The sequence below is a fragment of the Cylas formicarius genome, unplaced genomic scaffold, assembly GCF_029955315.1.
Source record: "Cylas formicarius isolate icCylForm1 unplaced genomic scaffold, icCylForm1.1 PGA_scaffold_7__23_contigs__length_41026272, whole genome shotgun sequence".
Lineage (NCBI taxonomy): Eukaryota > Metazoa > Arthropoda > Insecta > Coleoptera > Brentidae > Cylas > Cylas formicarius.
Genome location: NW_026844352.1, coordinates 29,965,725 through 29,982,631, shown reverse-complemented (window position 1 = coordinate 29,982,631; position 16,907 = coordinate 29,965,725). Strand labels below are relative to the sequence as shown.

Here is a 16,907-nt window from a genome sequence, read left to right as displayed (position 1 = left end):
ATATATGATTATCAATAATGGCAATGCACAATACATACATCGTTTATTAACGCCATAAGAAACAAAAATATATGCTGCATTTTTTAATAGCATGACATTTTCTTTTATTTGCACAATGGTGACATAAGATGCTTCTTAAAGGAATTTTTATATTACTTGAATTTCATTAACTGTAAATTCGAAACAAAATTTAAATCAGCCTCACTTTGCTTATTGACAATATGTTACTGTGTCTTAAATTCTTTTTAAAAACTGATTACCATTTAAGGACCTTATTTACAAAACAGTAAGTCCTGTGCGGTATATGGAAAAGGTATAAAAAGCTAATAAGCAACTCAACAATGACTGTTTAAACATGATCCGAATTCTGTAGATGATCTCTAATAAGTTCGAAACGGTGCATCACACACCCATACTCATATACATCGTGATCTATTTAAAAAAATTTAAATTTGTTTTACCACCTTGTATATAAAAAAAGAAGGTTAGGAAAATAAAAAAAATAATAGAAACAACTTTTGTATTTAATTTTTTTTTGTAACCCCCGTAGGTTTCGAGATAAGGTACAAGCTCCTCTTAAACGGTCCACCCTGTAAACCAGAAATGAAACAATTAAATAAGTAAAACAATTTTTTAGAAAAAAGTATAATTTGGCACTGTAGATAGGGACTGTCAAATATCGACAACTAGAATGACCAGAAAACTCGTAACCCAATGATAAGTTTTTCAAGCGTTTACCACCGAATGTTATCCATTGTTTCCTTATAATTTTATCTTTTGGTAAACTAAAAAATAGAATGTAAATTGAATGATATTACCTCGTTACACGATTATTTAATGAAAAATAAGGCTACAAAAAAATGGAATTAAAAACATGCATCAGTCTTATAACTTGGAACTGCTTTATATGTCGTACATCTATTGACCACTATATATAAATCAAGGCTAACAGAACTCGGGCTCAGTTTTGACTCTAAATTATTAAAACTTCGTTTCAATTTCTCTTTATGTACAGTAAAATATCTGACAGGTATGGAACTCATGTAAAAGGTGGCAACTATGCCGACAGAATATTATGGAAATAAAATACTTTATTAACGTAATAATCTGTGGTATAGTTGTGCCACACTGTTTGTGAAAAAGAAGAAGAAGAAGAAAATATTCTGTGGCTGTTATTTTTGGTTCTTGCAGATGACTGACTATTTACTAAATTGACCTATGGTTTGTGGTTGTATAGTAACCTATCTTAAGGTAGGGGAATTTTCTTCCTACATCGAATCCTACATTAAGCAAACAGACGGAGAAAGTATAATGTGTCTCAAAATTGTTAATTTTTAGGCCGACTAGGAATATATAACTTAATTCGCAAATAGTGAATTTAGTCTGGATGTCTATTCCCAACCTTAGGTGAGGAAGAAAATGTCGATTTATTTTAGCGGAACATTTACACGTTCGGCGGGACTTTTAAGCGCTATTACTAAACAAGTGAACCAGATCAACTTAAAATCTGTAAAGAAAATTCAAGTCCAATTCGACCCTTTCCATCCAAATGCTGTTACTGCGAGGTAAATAAACATAACCTTTAAAATATTGATTTCTATTATTAGCTATCACGCAAGTCTATTAGAAGTTGTTCAACCTTTTATACCTCATTTCAGAAATTTTCTTTACTACATCTCTATTCCCAAAGTGCAAGAGACCAATCTAAATTGTATTTTGAAAACCAATGTTGTATGTGATCGAAGTGAACCTACAATTAAAGTAGACTTGACAGATTCCGGAGAGTGAGTAAATCAAGTTGTCCCTCTAAATTGATTTGTGTATTTCATTGATTCTAGGACAGTTCAATTCTTGGCAAACAATTTATCCTTATTAGAAGTTCTGCAATATTTTAACAAACATATAAGTTCCAAGGCCAAAGTAGACGAAACCACAACTTCTCAAGTGCAAACTACGAAGCAAGCAAGAAGAAGAAAATAGGATGCCTAAAAACAAAGACTACAATCTAAAGTTGATCCATACTGTTTATAATCAGCTTCCAGCTTTTACAGATATATTCGATGAAGATACTTTTTATATGTTTGTGTTTATCTTCATTATATCAACAATAGTTGTAGTGTTTATATTATCTAGATTTATTACAATAAAAGCTGTTGAATAAACATAAGTAGTTAAAAACTACAATGTTTTTCTTATGTAAATTGGACGCCACAGAATGTTAAAGTGTCTGTAACTTTTATTTCTTTGTTGAAATATAGGTTTGAAAACTTTCAGTCTCAGAAAAAAAATAGAAGTTTTCCTATCATATCTCCTACACCCCTTTTGCTCTTTAAATTGTGGCAACTAAAATTTTGAAAAAGTCGTTGGATACCCTCTGGTCGTTTTAAGATTATGGACCTGTTGCGCCACCTATGACCAAGATTAGAAACTAAACTAAAACTTTTCCATAGATTGAACAGGTACCTACAACGCTTTTCATTTAGAAAAATTGCAGTAAAGATGAACAATTGTATTATGATTTAGCAAATCGCAAAAAAAAACGAAAAGTTTAAGAATTGTTGGTGGTAGCTATGGAGATTTAATTTTGTTTTATACTTTTTATTGTAATAATATCTAGGAAACTAATGAATTTAAGATAACATAAACTTTATTTGTTTCGCTATATTTGAGGAGAACACAATTCTATTTTGCTAAGCTCTGTATCTTTCGAAAAAATCGACCATTCCAGTAATTTGTCCTCTCCGTATAACTAGTAGAGGTAATGCAATATTATATTATGCAACAAGTGTAGTAAACGGCATTTGAGTCATCAGTTTATTTGGCACGAACTGAGCGAAGCGGATCCGTGGGAAACGAGACTGACGTGGTAAAATGACAATTTCCGTACGCGAGATCCGTGTTTAATTTGGTATTTTACAGAAGGGAGTAGAAAAAAATTAAGAAGGAGGCGTGAACAAAAAAGTCAGATATTATTATATATAATATAATGATAAATTTGAAATGAAGTCAAATTTTAGTGGTGCATTAATTTTGATGCGAGGTTTATTTAACACTTAAAAAGCATATTTCAAAGGACATGTACGTCATTAAAAATATTTTACTGTAATATACAAACTTTATATAAGAAAGAATTACTGAATCTACAGAATTTGCTGTAGAGATTTTTTCTGTTTTTTTTTTTCAATTTTTTTAATGCATTTTTTATCCGCATGCGTAGTTGGGATCATCAATTTCTTTTTATAATTTGGTGTGCACTATTGTACCACGCATTGGTTCATTATTATTATTATTATTATTATTATTATTATTATCTAAGAAAAGAGCCTAAAGCAGATTTTTTTAAAATCAAACATATATGTTTTTCCGGAGAACCATCAATACCAAAAGTAAAAAAAACTCATCGATAAATCCCGTGTGGTAAACAGGCAATTCCCGATGTTTCCGCGGCCTTTATGTCAAAACGGAATCGGCCTCGCCCCATCGATCAAATCCCCACTCGAGGAGGATTCGGAAATTCTTCCCGTGGGATCGCTTAACGTCCCGCGTCGATGACGTTTGATTTATACGTCCGTCGCGGCGCCCGGAAACGCGCCCCGCGACGCCGAAAACGTTGTTTGCATGTTTGATTCCGCCGGAACGACTACCCTTCCATTTTTTTTCGCCGAGGTCTTTTAATGATGATAATTTGTTTGGGATGATGAGGGCGATTTGTCAGATCTTAAGGGGAGACGAAACCGCGAGCAAATTTAATTGGTCGTTTGGTTCAAGTCCGTGTCTCGAATTTTCTTTTAGTTAGGGTGTTCCATCGAGAAAATTGTGGATTTATAAAATAAGAAAACTATATCTTCAAAAATTTTCTTGCTATTTAGCTTTTTTCTGGATATTCTGGAAAGTCAGTTTTGGCGTTCTTTGGGTAGTTTATGTTTTTGATTTATTCTCTATAGTGTAATTTAGTTGCCGTGGATGGTATTATAGGAGATAATAAAATTTCTCGGTGTATGGAGATGCAACAAAAATTGCTACCAAAAAATTGGGTTAATTAAAAAACGTTGATTTTAAAAAAAACCTAATCTATCACAACATATTATTATTATTATTTTTAACTATAAATCTTTTAATCACAGAATTATAAGTTATTATTTGTTCTAATTATAGTCCCACTCTACACTGGGTTAGTAGAAAGTACCAAAACGATATATTTCTAAAACTGTCAAAGTTGGAACGATAAAATTCAATATGTTGGGGTTTTTGAAAATGCTAACAGAAATGTTAGATGTCAGATTTGCTACTTTTACGTTACACGTCATAATGCTATTTTTCATGCAATGCTACAAGAATTTTTGAATTCTGAATGTTTAGAAACCAGTTCTGCAGATATTTAAGCATTCCGGTACTTTTTTTTACTAACATACCGAAACCTATGTGTTCAAAAATGAAGTACTAAAGCACTAGCAGACTAAGTTTGTAGTAAACCATTTTCTCTTTGAGTGCAGCACCCAAAATTCTGAAAGGAACAAAAGGAAAAAATATGTTTCGGTGTCATTTGTAAAAGAAAATAGCTGGTAAGAAGTGTAAAAAACCAATGATCTATCCCATAGGCTTATTGCGTAATTAAAATCATTGCGGTAAACGGCATTTGACTCACGAGAATATTTAACATGAGCGGAGCGAGTGTTTAATAAACGAGTGACTTAAAAAGTTTACCGAACGTGTTGCGTACTATACTTTTTCTACGACCGTTAGTGTTTGGGTACATTTTCGTAAAATAACACGAATACATTCACTGACATGACCGTCAGAATTGACAAACATCTAACTTGAAAGCGTGGGAAATATCTCCGAAAACATCTCGGAAATATCCGAAGGGTCTCGGATCCGTGGAAAACGAAACTGACGCTTCCCGCACGCTAGATCGGTGTGTAATTAGGTATTTTACAGACTGGAGTAGAAGAAATCTTTTTTCGCACTGACGGTCTTGTCAGCGAATGTCATTGAATTCGAGTTGTTTTGCAAAAATGTACCCAAAAACTAACCGTCGTAGAAAAAGTATAGTATGCAACACGTTTGGTAAACTTTTTTTCTACTCCCGTCTGTAAAATACCTAATTACACACCGATCTAGCGTGCGGAACGCGTCAGTTTCGTTTTCCACGGATCCGAGACCCTTCGGATATTTCCGAGATGTTACCGCACGGGTTTGGGCGCAATCGGATGTTTTCGGAGATATTTCCCACGCTTTGAATTTTGACGTTTGTTAATTCTGACGGTCATGTCAGTGAATGTATTCGTGTTGTTTTGCGAAAATATACCTAAAAACTAACAGTCGTAGAAAAAGTATGGCATGCAACATGTTCGGTAAACTTTTTAACTCACTCGTTTATTAAAAACTCACTTCGCTGCGCTCCGCCCGTGTCAAATAAACTCGTGAGTCAAATGCCGCTTACCGCACCTATTGCATAATATACTATAAATAATGAATTTATTTGGCACTAGCAAAGCCGTTTACAACACTTGTTGCATAATATACTATTATGCACTTGTGGGACATTACTGAATTGTAAATTTTACGCTTTTAAAAAAATCTAAAATAAAAGTTAAAGCAGGTTGCGAAATAACATAAGACGATTGAAACATGTCATAAACGCTCCATTACCCATTACTCCTATTAAAAAAGTGTTTAAGTAATATGTCAATTTAATCGTTTTAGATTCACTAGCCAAAAACGAAATTTGAGATGGTGAATCTGAAGCAGGTTGTTAGATGCACTAGGTTTATTCTAAAACTTTTCCCAATAGGATAAGGGTAAAGGTTCCTATATAAAAAAGCAAATCTTGGACACATTCTGATTTTAATTTATTTTTATTACTCTACCTGGGTCATATATTATAAAGATACTATGATATTATGAAGATACTTGATTATAATTGGCTTGTACTGTAAAATACACAAGAACGTAAAATTTTACACATCGTCTTTTTTAATAAACGGTCTATATTAAGCATGCCTCTAGTATTTTTAAGAAAACAAAATGAAGAAAGAAACAATTATTACAAAAATATCCATATTTAGACAAAAATATTTCCGTAGAGTTTTTTGAATACGAGACATTCAAATTTAACTTTTATATAATAATATATATAATTCTTAACATCCTTTATCTCAAAAACAAAACCATTGAGGGCGAATTTTTTTCTTAAGAAACGCCCTTTGAAATATCAAACACTTTGAGGCTCTGAAGTATGTGATATGTTTGCAGACAACAACCCTATTCCAATAAAGAATAATGTATATACCGAATAAGCGCATAATAATACAAACTGATATTCCAAATATCCTTTGTGATCGAATCTTAACCGGCATAATCTTGTTGCTTCACGGCAGGGAAGTTGTGGTCTAGGCGTGTTCCTTACAAAATTTTTGGAATTACCGTTTTGGTGCAATAAAGTCTTTAAGTGAATTACGAACCTAAACCCATTACAGGTAGTTAATAGCCGCTTGGGGTTACACCTCCTAGTCGGAAAATGAATATTACGATCACTACAAAATTTGTGTATAGCCATGCCATTAACCCTCAATATGATTGTTTGTTTTGGGTTTGACTGTGATATTATTCGACACTATCCCCTTTTATATCAATCAATGAATTTAAATTTGCCAGAAATGAGAACCAGTGACTTTTAACAATAGTACTAGTAGGAATATACATTGTTGTGAGGTGTTGAGAATATACTATTTACATGCATTTTTAAATAATTATTTATTTTCAAAGTAAATTTTACTGTTTTTGTAAAACTCCTCATTATTGTACCAATTTATGTTTGTATAGTCCATTACTGCACAACAAGAAAACGACTAAATGTAAGGAACTGGTTTGGTTCAGGGATAGTTTTTCTTTATATATTCCAAGAAATTAATTTATTATGGTATTTCAATTGAGGGCCACTGCAAGTGCGACATAACGGTCTTATCTTTGAGTTATTGTTCTGGCAGCATTTTGAAAATTTTTACTACAGATCTCGCCTGCAATAGAGTATGCACAAAAAAATCGAAACACTCAGGGCCTTTTTTCTTTGCCTATACTTATACAGAATTCTTATATACAAGTGAGGCAAGTAAATTAAGAACAGTGGACTGAATAACACTTATAAAGTTACTACTAATTTTTTACCGCCGGAATATATACTGGTACATAAATAGTATGGTGGGTCTCAAAGTATATTGTCGTAGATTTTGAAGGTCCCTCTCTCGAAAAGTAATTATTCGCCATTACATTGTTCCGGGGTAAACCCAACAACCAATAATTTATTCATAGGTCAAGGGCAAGGCAGAGGCGAACCTGCTTCCTCATAAAAACGCCAATTTCTTCGATAAAGAATTTTTAACAGAGTATTATTGAATGAAAGAAAAAACCTGGCGATTTTCAATCAATCTTACCGACTGGAAAATAATGAACAAGATATGATATGAATTTATTCGGTTTTTATCGAGGTTGGACATTTTGGACAAACTGATAAGGAGGCTAGAAGATGAAACCAATAACATTTGTTAGTATACTTATTTTTAAAATTAGATTTAAATTCCGCAAAATAGACAAGAAAGCACCACTTTTAAATAAAGGAAAACGCAGCATCCTAATTCCGGCTGAATTTGAAGAGAGATGTATCCCAAAATGCTTGATGTTGCCTGCGAAGAATATTAAGGATTATAATTTGGACTATCACGAAGATGCAAGTGCAATTCTTTCTGAAAACTTGTTTCAAAATTATCTTTAAAAAAAATGCGGAAAACATAAAATAAAATTAATTCGCATATTTTTAAAATACTTTCAAAATCCTCCCATGATGTTCTGTCCTACAATACTGACTATTCAGGTGTTTTGTGACTATCAAGACGATATACTTTGAGACAAAGTATACCTAGGTTTATTAGTTCTGGCCTCATTATGCCCAATTCTCGAATATTTTAAAGCGGGAATCAAATCGATACGATAAATTGTTCATTTATCCACGTTTTCACTAAATGCAAAAATACTGTCGTGAATTTTATAAACATATAACTGACAATTGAATGTTGCTAGTTTATAATAAATAAAATTTTATACATTACTAAGATCTCATGTTAAGGAGTATATTTTTAATTTGCAAATGTAGATTTACCCCTTAGCTAGATATAAGTGGCATATACTTAAAGCGTAACAAAATAACAAATATCTGAAGAAGTACATTGTAATTTTACCTTTCAACACCACATTGTGTGGCATATCCTGACCCGCTTATTTAAAAAATAATGGACGGCATTCCTTTTATAGATATTGTAATATATACCTATGCGGCATTTCAAAATTACATGTCCTACCCTCTTTATGCGAAAGGATCAGGAACCAGCAACGTAAATAACAGTGTGAATATTTAATAAAACATTTCCGCAAGTATAACGGATTAAACAAATTTATTGTAAATTTTAGATAAATTCTGCAAATAATACATTCTCCCTCCAACTTGTCGAGCTTCATATTGTGTCCAAGTCAAAAATTTGTCGAGAAGTTTCATGTTCTTTAAACTTTCTCACAACTTTTTTTTTTTGGGGAAGCACTATTGAATTCTTCTAGCTTCCAATAGGCTTTTTTATGACCTTTAAGACTTATTAATTTTGACGTCAAAGTTCCGATCGAGATTTTTCCAAATTTTAAAATAAACTAACTGGTACAAGAAAAATTGAAACATGAAAAATGGGGAAGTTCCAAAATGAACGTCATTTTTTTAAAAATATTTACAGAAATTTGCACTAATTAGAGCTACCCTGAGTATCTCGCAATTCTTGAGAGCTCATTGTCAACAATCAAATTTCAAAGACCTGGTACATAACCCAATTAACAACTTCACAAAAATTAATAATTCCTAAAAATCTATTTTTTTTCTCTTTTTATAACTACGCTGGTGGTAAGACATTCTGAAATACACAACTTCAAAATGTAAATACGAGACACCAATTTTTAGTTATTATATATTGAAATTAATATTTCTGTTTATCTGACGGGATGCCATTTAGAACAGTGTGCGAAGGTGTTACTGCATTGCATCAGCATAAAAGAAATATCTTTATAATCTGCATAAAATACCTAGTAGGTACACAGTTTCTAATCGGTAATCACAAACCATTCCTTACTGTGCCATATCGATAACAATGCTAATAAGCTTAAAATTAATCGAACCATGCCACCCTTTGTCGGACGCAGGATGCGTAAGCATTATCATCTTGCGTGTGACAAAACACGCCTTCCCATATCACACCTTTTTAATTAATTAAATGTTGCTTAAATAATAACTGCTCGAAGGTCCGCCTTTTTTCATTGGCCGATTTCGCACAATTCGGCCATGATCAGGACGGCCGGGTGCCATTGGCCAGGCCTCCCTTAAGCTCCGCCCGCCCTTGGGTCCTTATCGCGTCCTTATCTCCGGATAGACCCCGAGTGATATTCCGTTAGATTTGAAAACATTTGTCGTTGTCATCAGACGGCGGAGTGACGACAGACTGTACCGTGATTTTTTTTTTTTGGATGGTAGTTAAGTTAGTGCCGTGACAAAGACTGTGGTTAAGTTTTCAACCCTCAACTAGGATGGTATCCTATTATAACACGATGTACAGGCACCAGCAGGCGATGCCGACATCGCCAAACGCGCATTTTCAAACGAACGGATCTTTACACTCGTGGTACTCCTCAGGGTATCATAACGGGACTCAAATGGGTACCCAACCGGCAACCTATTTACCTCAGGAAGAGCCCCAGATATGGCATCATCACGGTGCTGGTCATGGGGTATTTCAGCACGATTTCCAGGACTTTGTGCACACGGGAATACCCGCGTTGCAACCCCACGGAGTAGAACCGGAGAATCAGTTGCCGTCGCCACCGATTACGGTTTCGGGTAGTGAAATGTCTAGTCCTGGAGGACAGAGTGGGAATATTTCACCTCCTCAGCAGATGGGGATGGGTGCCAGGCCGCCTACGGCTAGAAGTCCTTATGAGTGGATCAAGAAGACATCGTATCAGACGCAACCGAATCCTGGTAGGTGACACGTTTTCCTCTTTATCTTGCCATGCTCAGTAGAAGCCTAGTTATGAAAAAGTGACTCGTCTGACGTTGATTTTGCATTGTTAAATATCACGAGAGCCATCGGAACGTCGCAAACAAGCCAAATAATAATCAATTTCGCGATCTTGCAACAACGTGTTTGGTTAGATCATAGAAATATAGCTTTATTTAATAAATAGTGTGTCGCATTTTAACAAAAGCTGCCAAATGATTGAGAACTAAAATTTTAAACGTAGGAGGTTGAAACATTGTCAGTTGTTATTAATTTTATATACATCATCGCAATCCAACAAAATCTTTGGCGCGCATGTACATAAAACCAAAAATCAAAACAAAATGGACGTATTACTATAAAATGGTATAAGTTTTGGTTGGGTGCCTATATGGGGTAGGCGGAACTTATTTTTTGAACTCCTATACTCCGATAATCTTCACTTTTTGTTAAATTTTCCGATCAAAACGGCCCAATTTAATGAAATTGTCCTAATATCCATTCATCCGAAGGATCTGTTTTGCTCGATAATAGGGAAACAAAATTTTGACATATTTGCGCGCGTTTTTTTGTTAGAGCTAAAATTATGGTAATGGCGGAAAGTTGGATAAAGCAGATTTTCTGAATTTTTATTAAAATTTTATCAAATTAGAATTTGAAATACGTTTCACACATAGGCTAGGAATTCTAAAAGTATATCGTGTTGTTCCACGTACTTAGTATACCTAAAATTTATTTTGCTGCAACAAATCAACTTAAACGCAAATTATGTTTGGGTCGCAAATTTAGAAATTTTGTACAAAAACTAAGCACATTCCCTATAATTTAGTAAATTATTGAGCAACATTACAAAATTCATTTAAACTCCGATTCCTCGACATTTTTCAAATTAAATATTGAGCAGCAGTATATAAATTTTATTGTTTTATATACTTCAAAAATAAATATTCCTACAGACATCTTAATATATTTATTTTGGTGTTATAATATAGTTTATAGTCTCTGGGCTTATGGCGTTCTTTAAATATTTATGAAAGGTTTCTTTTTGCGAATAGCGGAGATCCTTGCCATTTTCAAAATTTAGGTTATTATGCTTTCTTATTTCCACAAAATAAAACTAAATAAAATTTCTTTTGTGATAAAAAAAAACGTTAATTAACAATCACGTTTCGATTAAAAAACGTTCGTATACTCTAAACGCCAAAGTATAACCAATTGTCAATACTTCAACAAGTGACGTCGCACGTTCCGACGAAAATTGATCTGTATTCATGGGAGGCGAAATTCCGGTAAAATATTTTCGGCAGTCGAGTCAAAATAAATAATTTTATTGTCGTTGTAATCCGAAAGGTCCTGTGATGTTACCGAAAACGTTTCGGGACAAGGGGTACGAAATAAAAGGGAATATTCTGGTTTTCAACACAATCGGTACCCTGAGATCCAATAAAATATCTGTTTTACCATTCATTTCGGAGAAATTCGTCTCCCAAGTGTAATAAAGCGTACCTAGAGGACGAGCCGGTCGCATCCTCTTCAATGGCCCTATGAATAATAATTAACCCGGTGTTTGTAAACATCCGTCCAAGTGCTTAACCAATCGACTTGACACATTTGTTTTTGGCCTTCCGTATCAACAAATTCTTCATATACGAAATCGACTGATAAAAAATGTTATAAATTCATTATTTCAACAGAGTAAGAATGAGCGAATTCAAGTTGAGAAGTCGAATATGCTTTTGTGTGAATTTAACAATTTCAACAATTTAACAATTTAATAACATTAATTTCAATTATATGCTAAAAATTCTTTATAATTAAGATGGGCTTAATCATTCAGGGAATCTATACAGAGAGCTTTGCTTTATAAATCTTAATAAATAACAGCATGTGAACGGTGTAAATTAATATATAATATATAATGCAGAAGCTATATAAAAATAAAAAAACATTAATTCCAATATTATTTCATGTCATTTATTGCTATTATTTTTTACGAGTGATGTGTTAATGATAATGATGAGAATGATGCATAATAAATTTCCTAAGAACCGACATGTGCCTCTATAGTCCGGTTCTAATATTATAAAATGGCGTTCACGCATTTAGAGGCTCCAACAACGTGTTAAAAAAATATATGTAGTAATAATTCGGTTAGTTTCAATTTTAGGCTAATGTTCAGTAACTTTTCTGTGCAATGGAAGATTTTCACACAAATACATTATAATTCCAATTGCAAAAATACGTAACGTGTTTCATTAAAGAAATCCGTATTTCTGATTTATTCCAAAATGAGATATTCAATTATTTTCCTTCAGTCGCAATCTGAAGTAGTTACTATGCTAATTTAACTATTAATAAAAAAGTTTTCGATAATGTGCACCTAATTTGGTACATTAGGAATAAGAATACTTCGTATAATACATAAAACAAATTAACAGTTATTGAATAGTTAAGATACTCAACCAAAATGGGGCAGAAGCAGGTCAGCCTGTCGAAAAACTTGTTAATATACTTTCATTTTACTCATTTTCACCTAAATTAATCTTATAGCAAAAAAAAAAATGTACAAGGGTTTCAATACACATCTGGGAATAATTGACAATTATACATTAATTTTAAGGGTGGCATGCTAGTGGTTTTTCAATATCGTTTTCAGCTTTTTAAACACCATTTTGGCGCAAAAGAACACTTCTTCTCCTTGCGAATTGGGGTGTGATTCATATATTCATAAATCGTAATTCGTAAAGCAGCCAATAGGAATTCCTGAAAGTTATTTTCGAGTTCCTGAAATGTCCATCGAGGGGAATTATTGGTATTGGTATCAAAGGGGGGCGCCCACCGCGGGCGTCCAAGCACTCAGGCCACCAGATGGGCCCGTTGTGACCCGGGATCTAGACCAACGTGACACTCCTCGCCTCGTACACTTTCTTCAGTACCCCTTTGCACTCCTTTATCAACAAGCCTCTATTGTCTTCGTGGGTGCCGTACTCATTGCGCCCGTTATGCAGAGGCAAGTCAATCTATGCAGTTTATTAAGAACTAGCCTTGCTCCTGCTCTTTTGGTACGCTGCCACCATGCCACTGCCTCATGCTTGAGCATAGTCACCACCATGGTACCGTACACCCGCTGCATGATCTTTGGCCCCAGGCTCCAAGTGTCCCCTACCGCTCTCCGGCACGCGCACAGAGCTCCAAAGGCCGACCTAGGGCCGACAATCGAGGGGCATAATTGTTATCATTAATTTTAAAATTCGGGTTCTGCGAAAATTTAGTCTTAAGCTGAGAAAAAAGCAAATCTTTTTTGTTTAATACTGATGATTGGTAATACTGATTCTTAAATAAATATCCAAAGTTGCAATCATGAAAAAAGGCTTTTCCTATCAATGTCCACTGTACGAGTTGTTATTAATATCTTATTATCAAAAATTTACCAAATAAATCACTAATTTATTATTTAGGATGCTAAATGACATTTAAAATCAAAATAATACAATACAATACAGTTTTTACAATACTTTTGAATGGCACCAAATTACTCGCTAGCTAACCTTTCTACGTTTTGACATGCTAAGCGGTTTTCAAATATTTAGTATTATTACTTATTCTTCCATTGATTATTAGCTTTAGTTAACTAACCAAAACTGAGCAATTGTTGAAAACTAACCAGTTTTATTAATGATTGAATTATTTAAGTAGTAAAAGTAAAATAATCAGTATTTATCTTCGTTCCTAGCGTGCAGACTTCATCTACCTTTACAAGGACACTTGGTATATACTAACATTACAAACAGCCAAGATTGAAGTAGTGAACCCTGTGATATGACTTTCTTGGCGGGAGTGTTCGATTGCCATCCAGATATACAACACTTTTTTCATCGTCATCACATTTAATTCTGAAAGGTCAGATTCGCTAGTTTTTGGAATATTTGGTCCGGATTGGATTTTTTATTATTTTGTTATACAACCTAAAGTAGGGTGACTGGATCATGATTTTATAGCAAGTTATAAGCTAGCTATATAAAACTCACAAATATGATATAAAGGATCTTTAAATACAGAAGAATTTTAGTGTCCGGCTAACCTATATCTTTAAATAAGAACCATATTTAAAAACAGAACGGCATTTATTCTTTTCTTTCGAGTTTGCATGCAGTTGGGGTATCTCGAAAGGTCCGGCAAGGTTTGTAAATAACCGGTCAGATCCTGAATATTAAAAATAAAAAATAAGCAGAAATATTCTCAAATGCTGCAATGAAAAAGGACGCTATATTTGCTAAAACCATATATATTTTTAACCTTCGAGTAAAAGAAAATATTCCAATTTGCGAAAATACAAATTCAAAAACTATGATCGGGTACTGGGAGCAACGAAATCAGCTTGTGTTAGTCTAGAACATCACTGTATTAAAATAAACCACATCCTTGCTGATTTACTTAGTAAAGACCTGGAGAGTTTGCGGACAACATCTTTTTAATGAATGTACATTTGAAACGATAAGTTGTCTTCAAAAACTACAAATATTTCAATCGCACATTGGTTCCCAATATTAGCAGAATCTTCTATTAATTTTTGGATTTGAATCATTAGGTAAGCGGATTAGTCTCGATTCCGTTGTTAATTGTTAACTGTTAACGAATCAGCTCAAATCGATCATTCCAGTATGTACAGTATGTTTGTAAATTGTAATTATTGTTTTGATGTTGTAAGGCTAGTGGAACTAGTTTTCCTTTGGCATTCGGCACATAAAACATAGACCCAAAACTATTTTCTAGGGTTAAATCCTTAAGCGCTTGAGTTAACTTTTTTAAAATGTCATCATACATTACTCAAGGATTCACATAATCGCATCTAATGCTAAATGCTTTGGACCTTTTTAAAGGATAAGCCATTCCGTTTTCTAAAGCCAAAAACTAAGTCGATTATCAGGTCGTTTGTTTTTAATTCTGGTACGAAAATTATTTTGGCTGTTGTAAATTTGAACCAAGCCTTCGCGTGCAATTGCAAATTTGTATTTTCCAGCATAAAGAAACCACCACTGTCATATTACCTTCCACTCTCGTGCTTCTAGTAATGTTGTAATAGATTGCGGTCGTTCTAGTTGTCTTATTATAATTATCCACTTTGACAATTGCTATTTTGAGATCTTGTTTCAAATAAGTAAAATCTGCATCTTTTTATGTCTTCCTATATTTACTTCTACAAAATTGGAAATGACAGTAATGTAACGAATTGTAAAATATGCCCTTATCATTTATCATTCTTTTTAATTCATTCAAGAGAGCGTCTGAGTTGTTGTTTTCGACATGGAGAACTAAAAATTTCCCTAACCGTCCATCAGTGGCAATTGAATATAAAAGGCGTAAAATCGTTGTTTTAGCAAGTAAGCAAACTCTAACAACGTTGTCAGTTAGCTGAAAGTGGGTTTTAAGCTGCCTACAAGTCACAGTCGCAGTTACTCCACCTTACCCCATATTATTTTCACACAGTGTTATAACAGAGTATGTTCATTAGATACAGAGACTGCTCTCAGCTATTGCTTAAAGGGTATAAATTGTCTAGAGACGAACTTGAACGCATAATTAAAATTTATTAAAATTTTGTTTCATAATCTATTTTGAAATTCAAGTAAGTTCGTCCATATACAATTTATAGCCCATGTGCTGTGACTGTACCTAAGGAACTAAGCCTGCTATAAAACCGCATGAAAATAATATAGAGTAAGGTATAAAGCATTGTAACTGGTTCCAGGGGGTAACCGGGTCAGAAGTATTTGGTTTTTCAGACAACTGGCAACGTTATTAAAGTTTGTTTCGTGCCAGAACGACGATTCTGTGGTGATTTTATATTTTGAAACCATGTATTGCATTTGTGTACTGTGGGTGCATTTCACCTACTGTTTTCTCTACTTGAACTTAAATAATATTTATTAAGTTTACTTAATGATGAGGTGTATCTTTTACTATTAATAATATGGGACCGAAATAATAATCACTGTCATTTCTCTAATTTTGTAGGTTGAGTTGATATGATTTGATCATATGTTAGGTAAACATTATAAAAAGGAGAAGATCTTCGACGACGTGCGTAATTGTAATGATACAACTCGTGCGGCCGCAATCTACTATAATCTTCCTCAAAGCACATTAAAGCTTCAGATAACAATAGGGGGTGGTGGCGTAAGGTCTTACCCATAATCCCCCGAAGAGGGTGAGGTCTTAAGAGGCGGTTACACACCGCTTGGAGAAATGCTACACTTCGCTATTTTACAAGCCAAGAGTTTCATGAGGTACACCTTTACTAAAACTCTAGTGACTCGACAGTGACTAGTTTCTCATAAACTGTCATGGATAGAAAGCAGCAAAATTATTGCTCCATATAATCGACTCCACAAGCTATATACGATATTTAAATCCTCTTGGTCTAAATACCTATGATTTATAACTTCCTCTAATTCAAGGGCATCAATAAACTCTAGATTTTTGTATGTGGACCAAGACATTTTTATAGATACACTTCGAATGATGCAGATGAGAGTGAGCCTAGGCGAAACTACCTGAACCTTGCTGAAACTGATGGGTTCGCCTGCTTTGACTGGCCTAAATTTACCTTTCAATGGAACCTTGTAAACCACGCACCACCACAGTGGGCCATAAAAAACTACCCATGTCAGACAATGTACGGTTCTGTGTTTGTCCAGACAGGTGGAACCTCCTCTTTAAAAGTAATACGTTGTTTACGCCTGTGCATAATTGTGTGTTTTAGAGTACTGAGTAGAGAAACATTTTTAACTGGTAAAGCGAGCCAAAATTTGGTTAAACCAC

At 33.9% G+C, this 16,907-nt stretch overlaps 3 protein-coding genes across 5 annotated transcripts in view; all 3 read left to right on the top strand.

Annotated features, from left to right (window-relative positions):
- The first annotated feature begins 1,176 nt into the window (after positions 1-1,176).
- LOC132704917 (large ribosomal subunit protein mL53) lies at positions 1,177-2,110 on the top strand. Of its 2 annotated transcripts, XM_060675246.1 has the most exons (4): positions 1,177-1,251; positions 1,339-1,565; positions 1,659-1,784; positions 1,839-2,110. In XM_060675246.1, exons 2-4 carry the CDS (start codon positions 1,420-1,422, stop codon positions 1,978-1,980), a joined length of 414 nt encoding a protein of 137 aa, XP_060531229.1. In that variant the 5' UTR covers positions 1,177-1,251; positions 1,339-1,419; the 3' UTR covers positions 1,981-2,110. The 2 variants fall into 2 exon arrangements, with proteins under 2 accessions (XP_060531229.1, XP_060531228.1); XM_060675245.1 differs by lacking the exon at positions 1,177-1,251 and having other exon boundaries at positions 1,259-1,565.
- On the top strand, positions 1,982-2,275 carry LOC132704918 (uncharacterized). The gene has a single exon (XM_060675247.1). It carries the CDS (start codon positions 1,982-1,984, stop codon positions 2,159-2,161), a length of 180 nt encoding a protein of 59 aa, XP_060531230.1. The 3' UTR covers positions 2,162-2,275.
- A 7,240-nt stretch (positions 2,276-9,515) lies between these two features.
- LOC132704988 (homeobox protein CHOX-CAD-like) overlaps positions 9,516-16,907 on the top strand; it is a 33,007-nt gene continuing 25,615 nt past the window's right edge. For both annotated transcript variants that reach the window (XM_060675361.1, XM_060675360.1), the window contains exon 1: positions 9,516-10,066. In XM_060675361.1, coding sequence (XP_060531344.1) covers positions 9,616-10,066 — 451 coding nt within the window. In that variant the 5' untranslated portion in view covers positions 9,516-9,615. The remainder of the gene's footprint in view (positions 10,067-16,907) is intronic.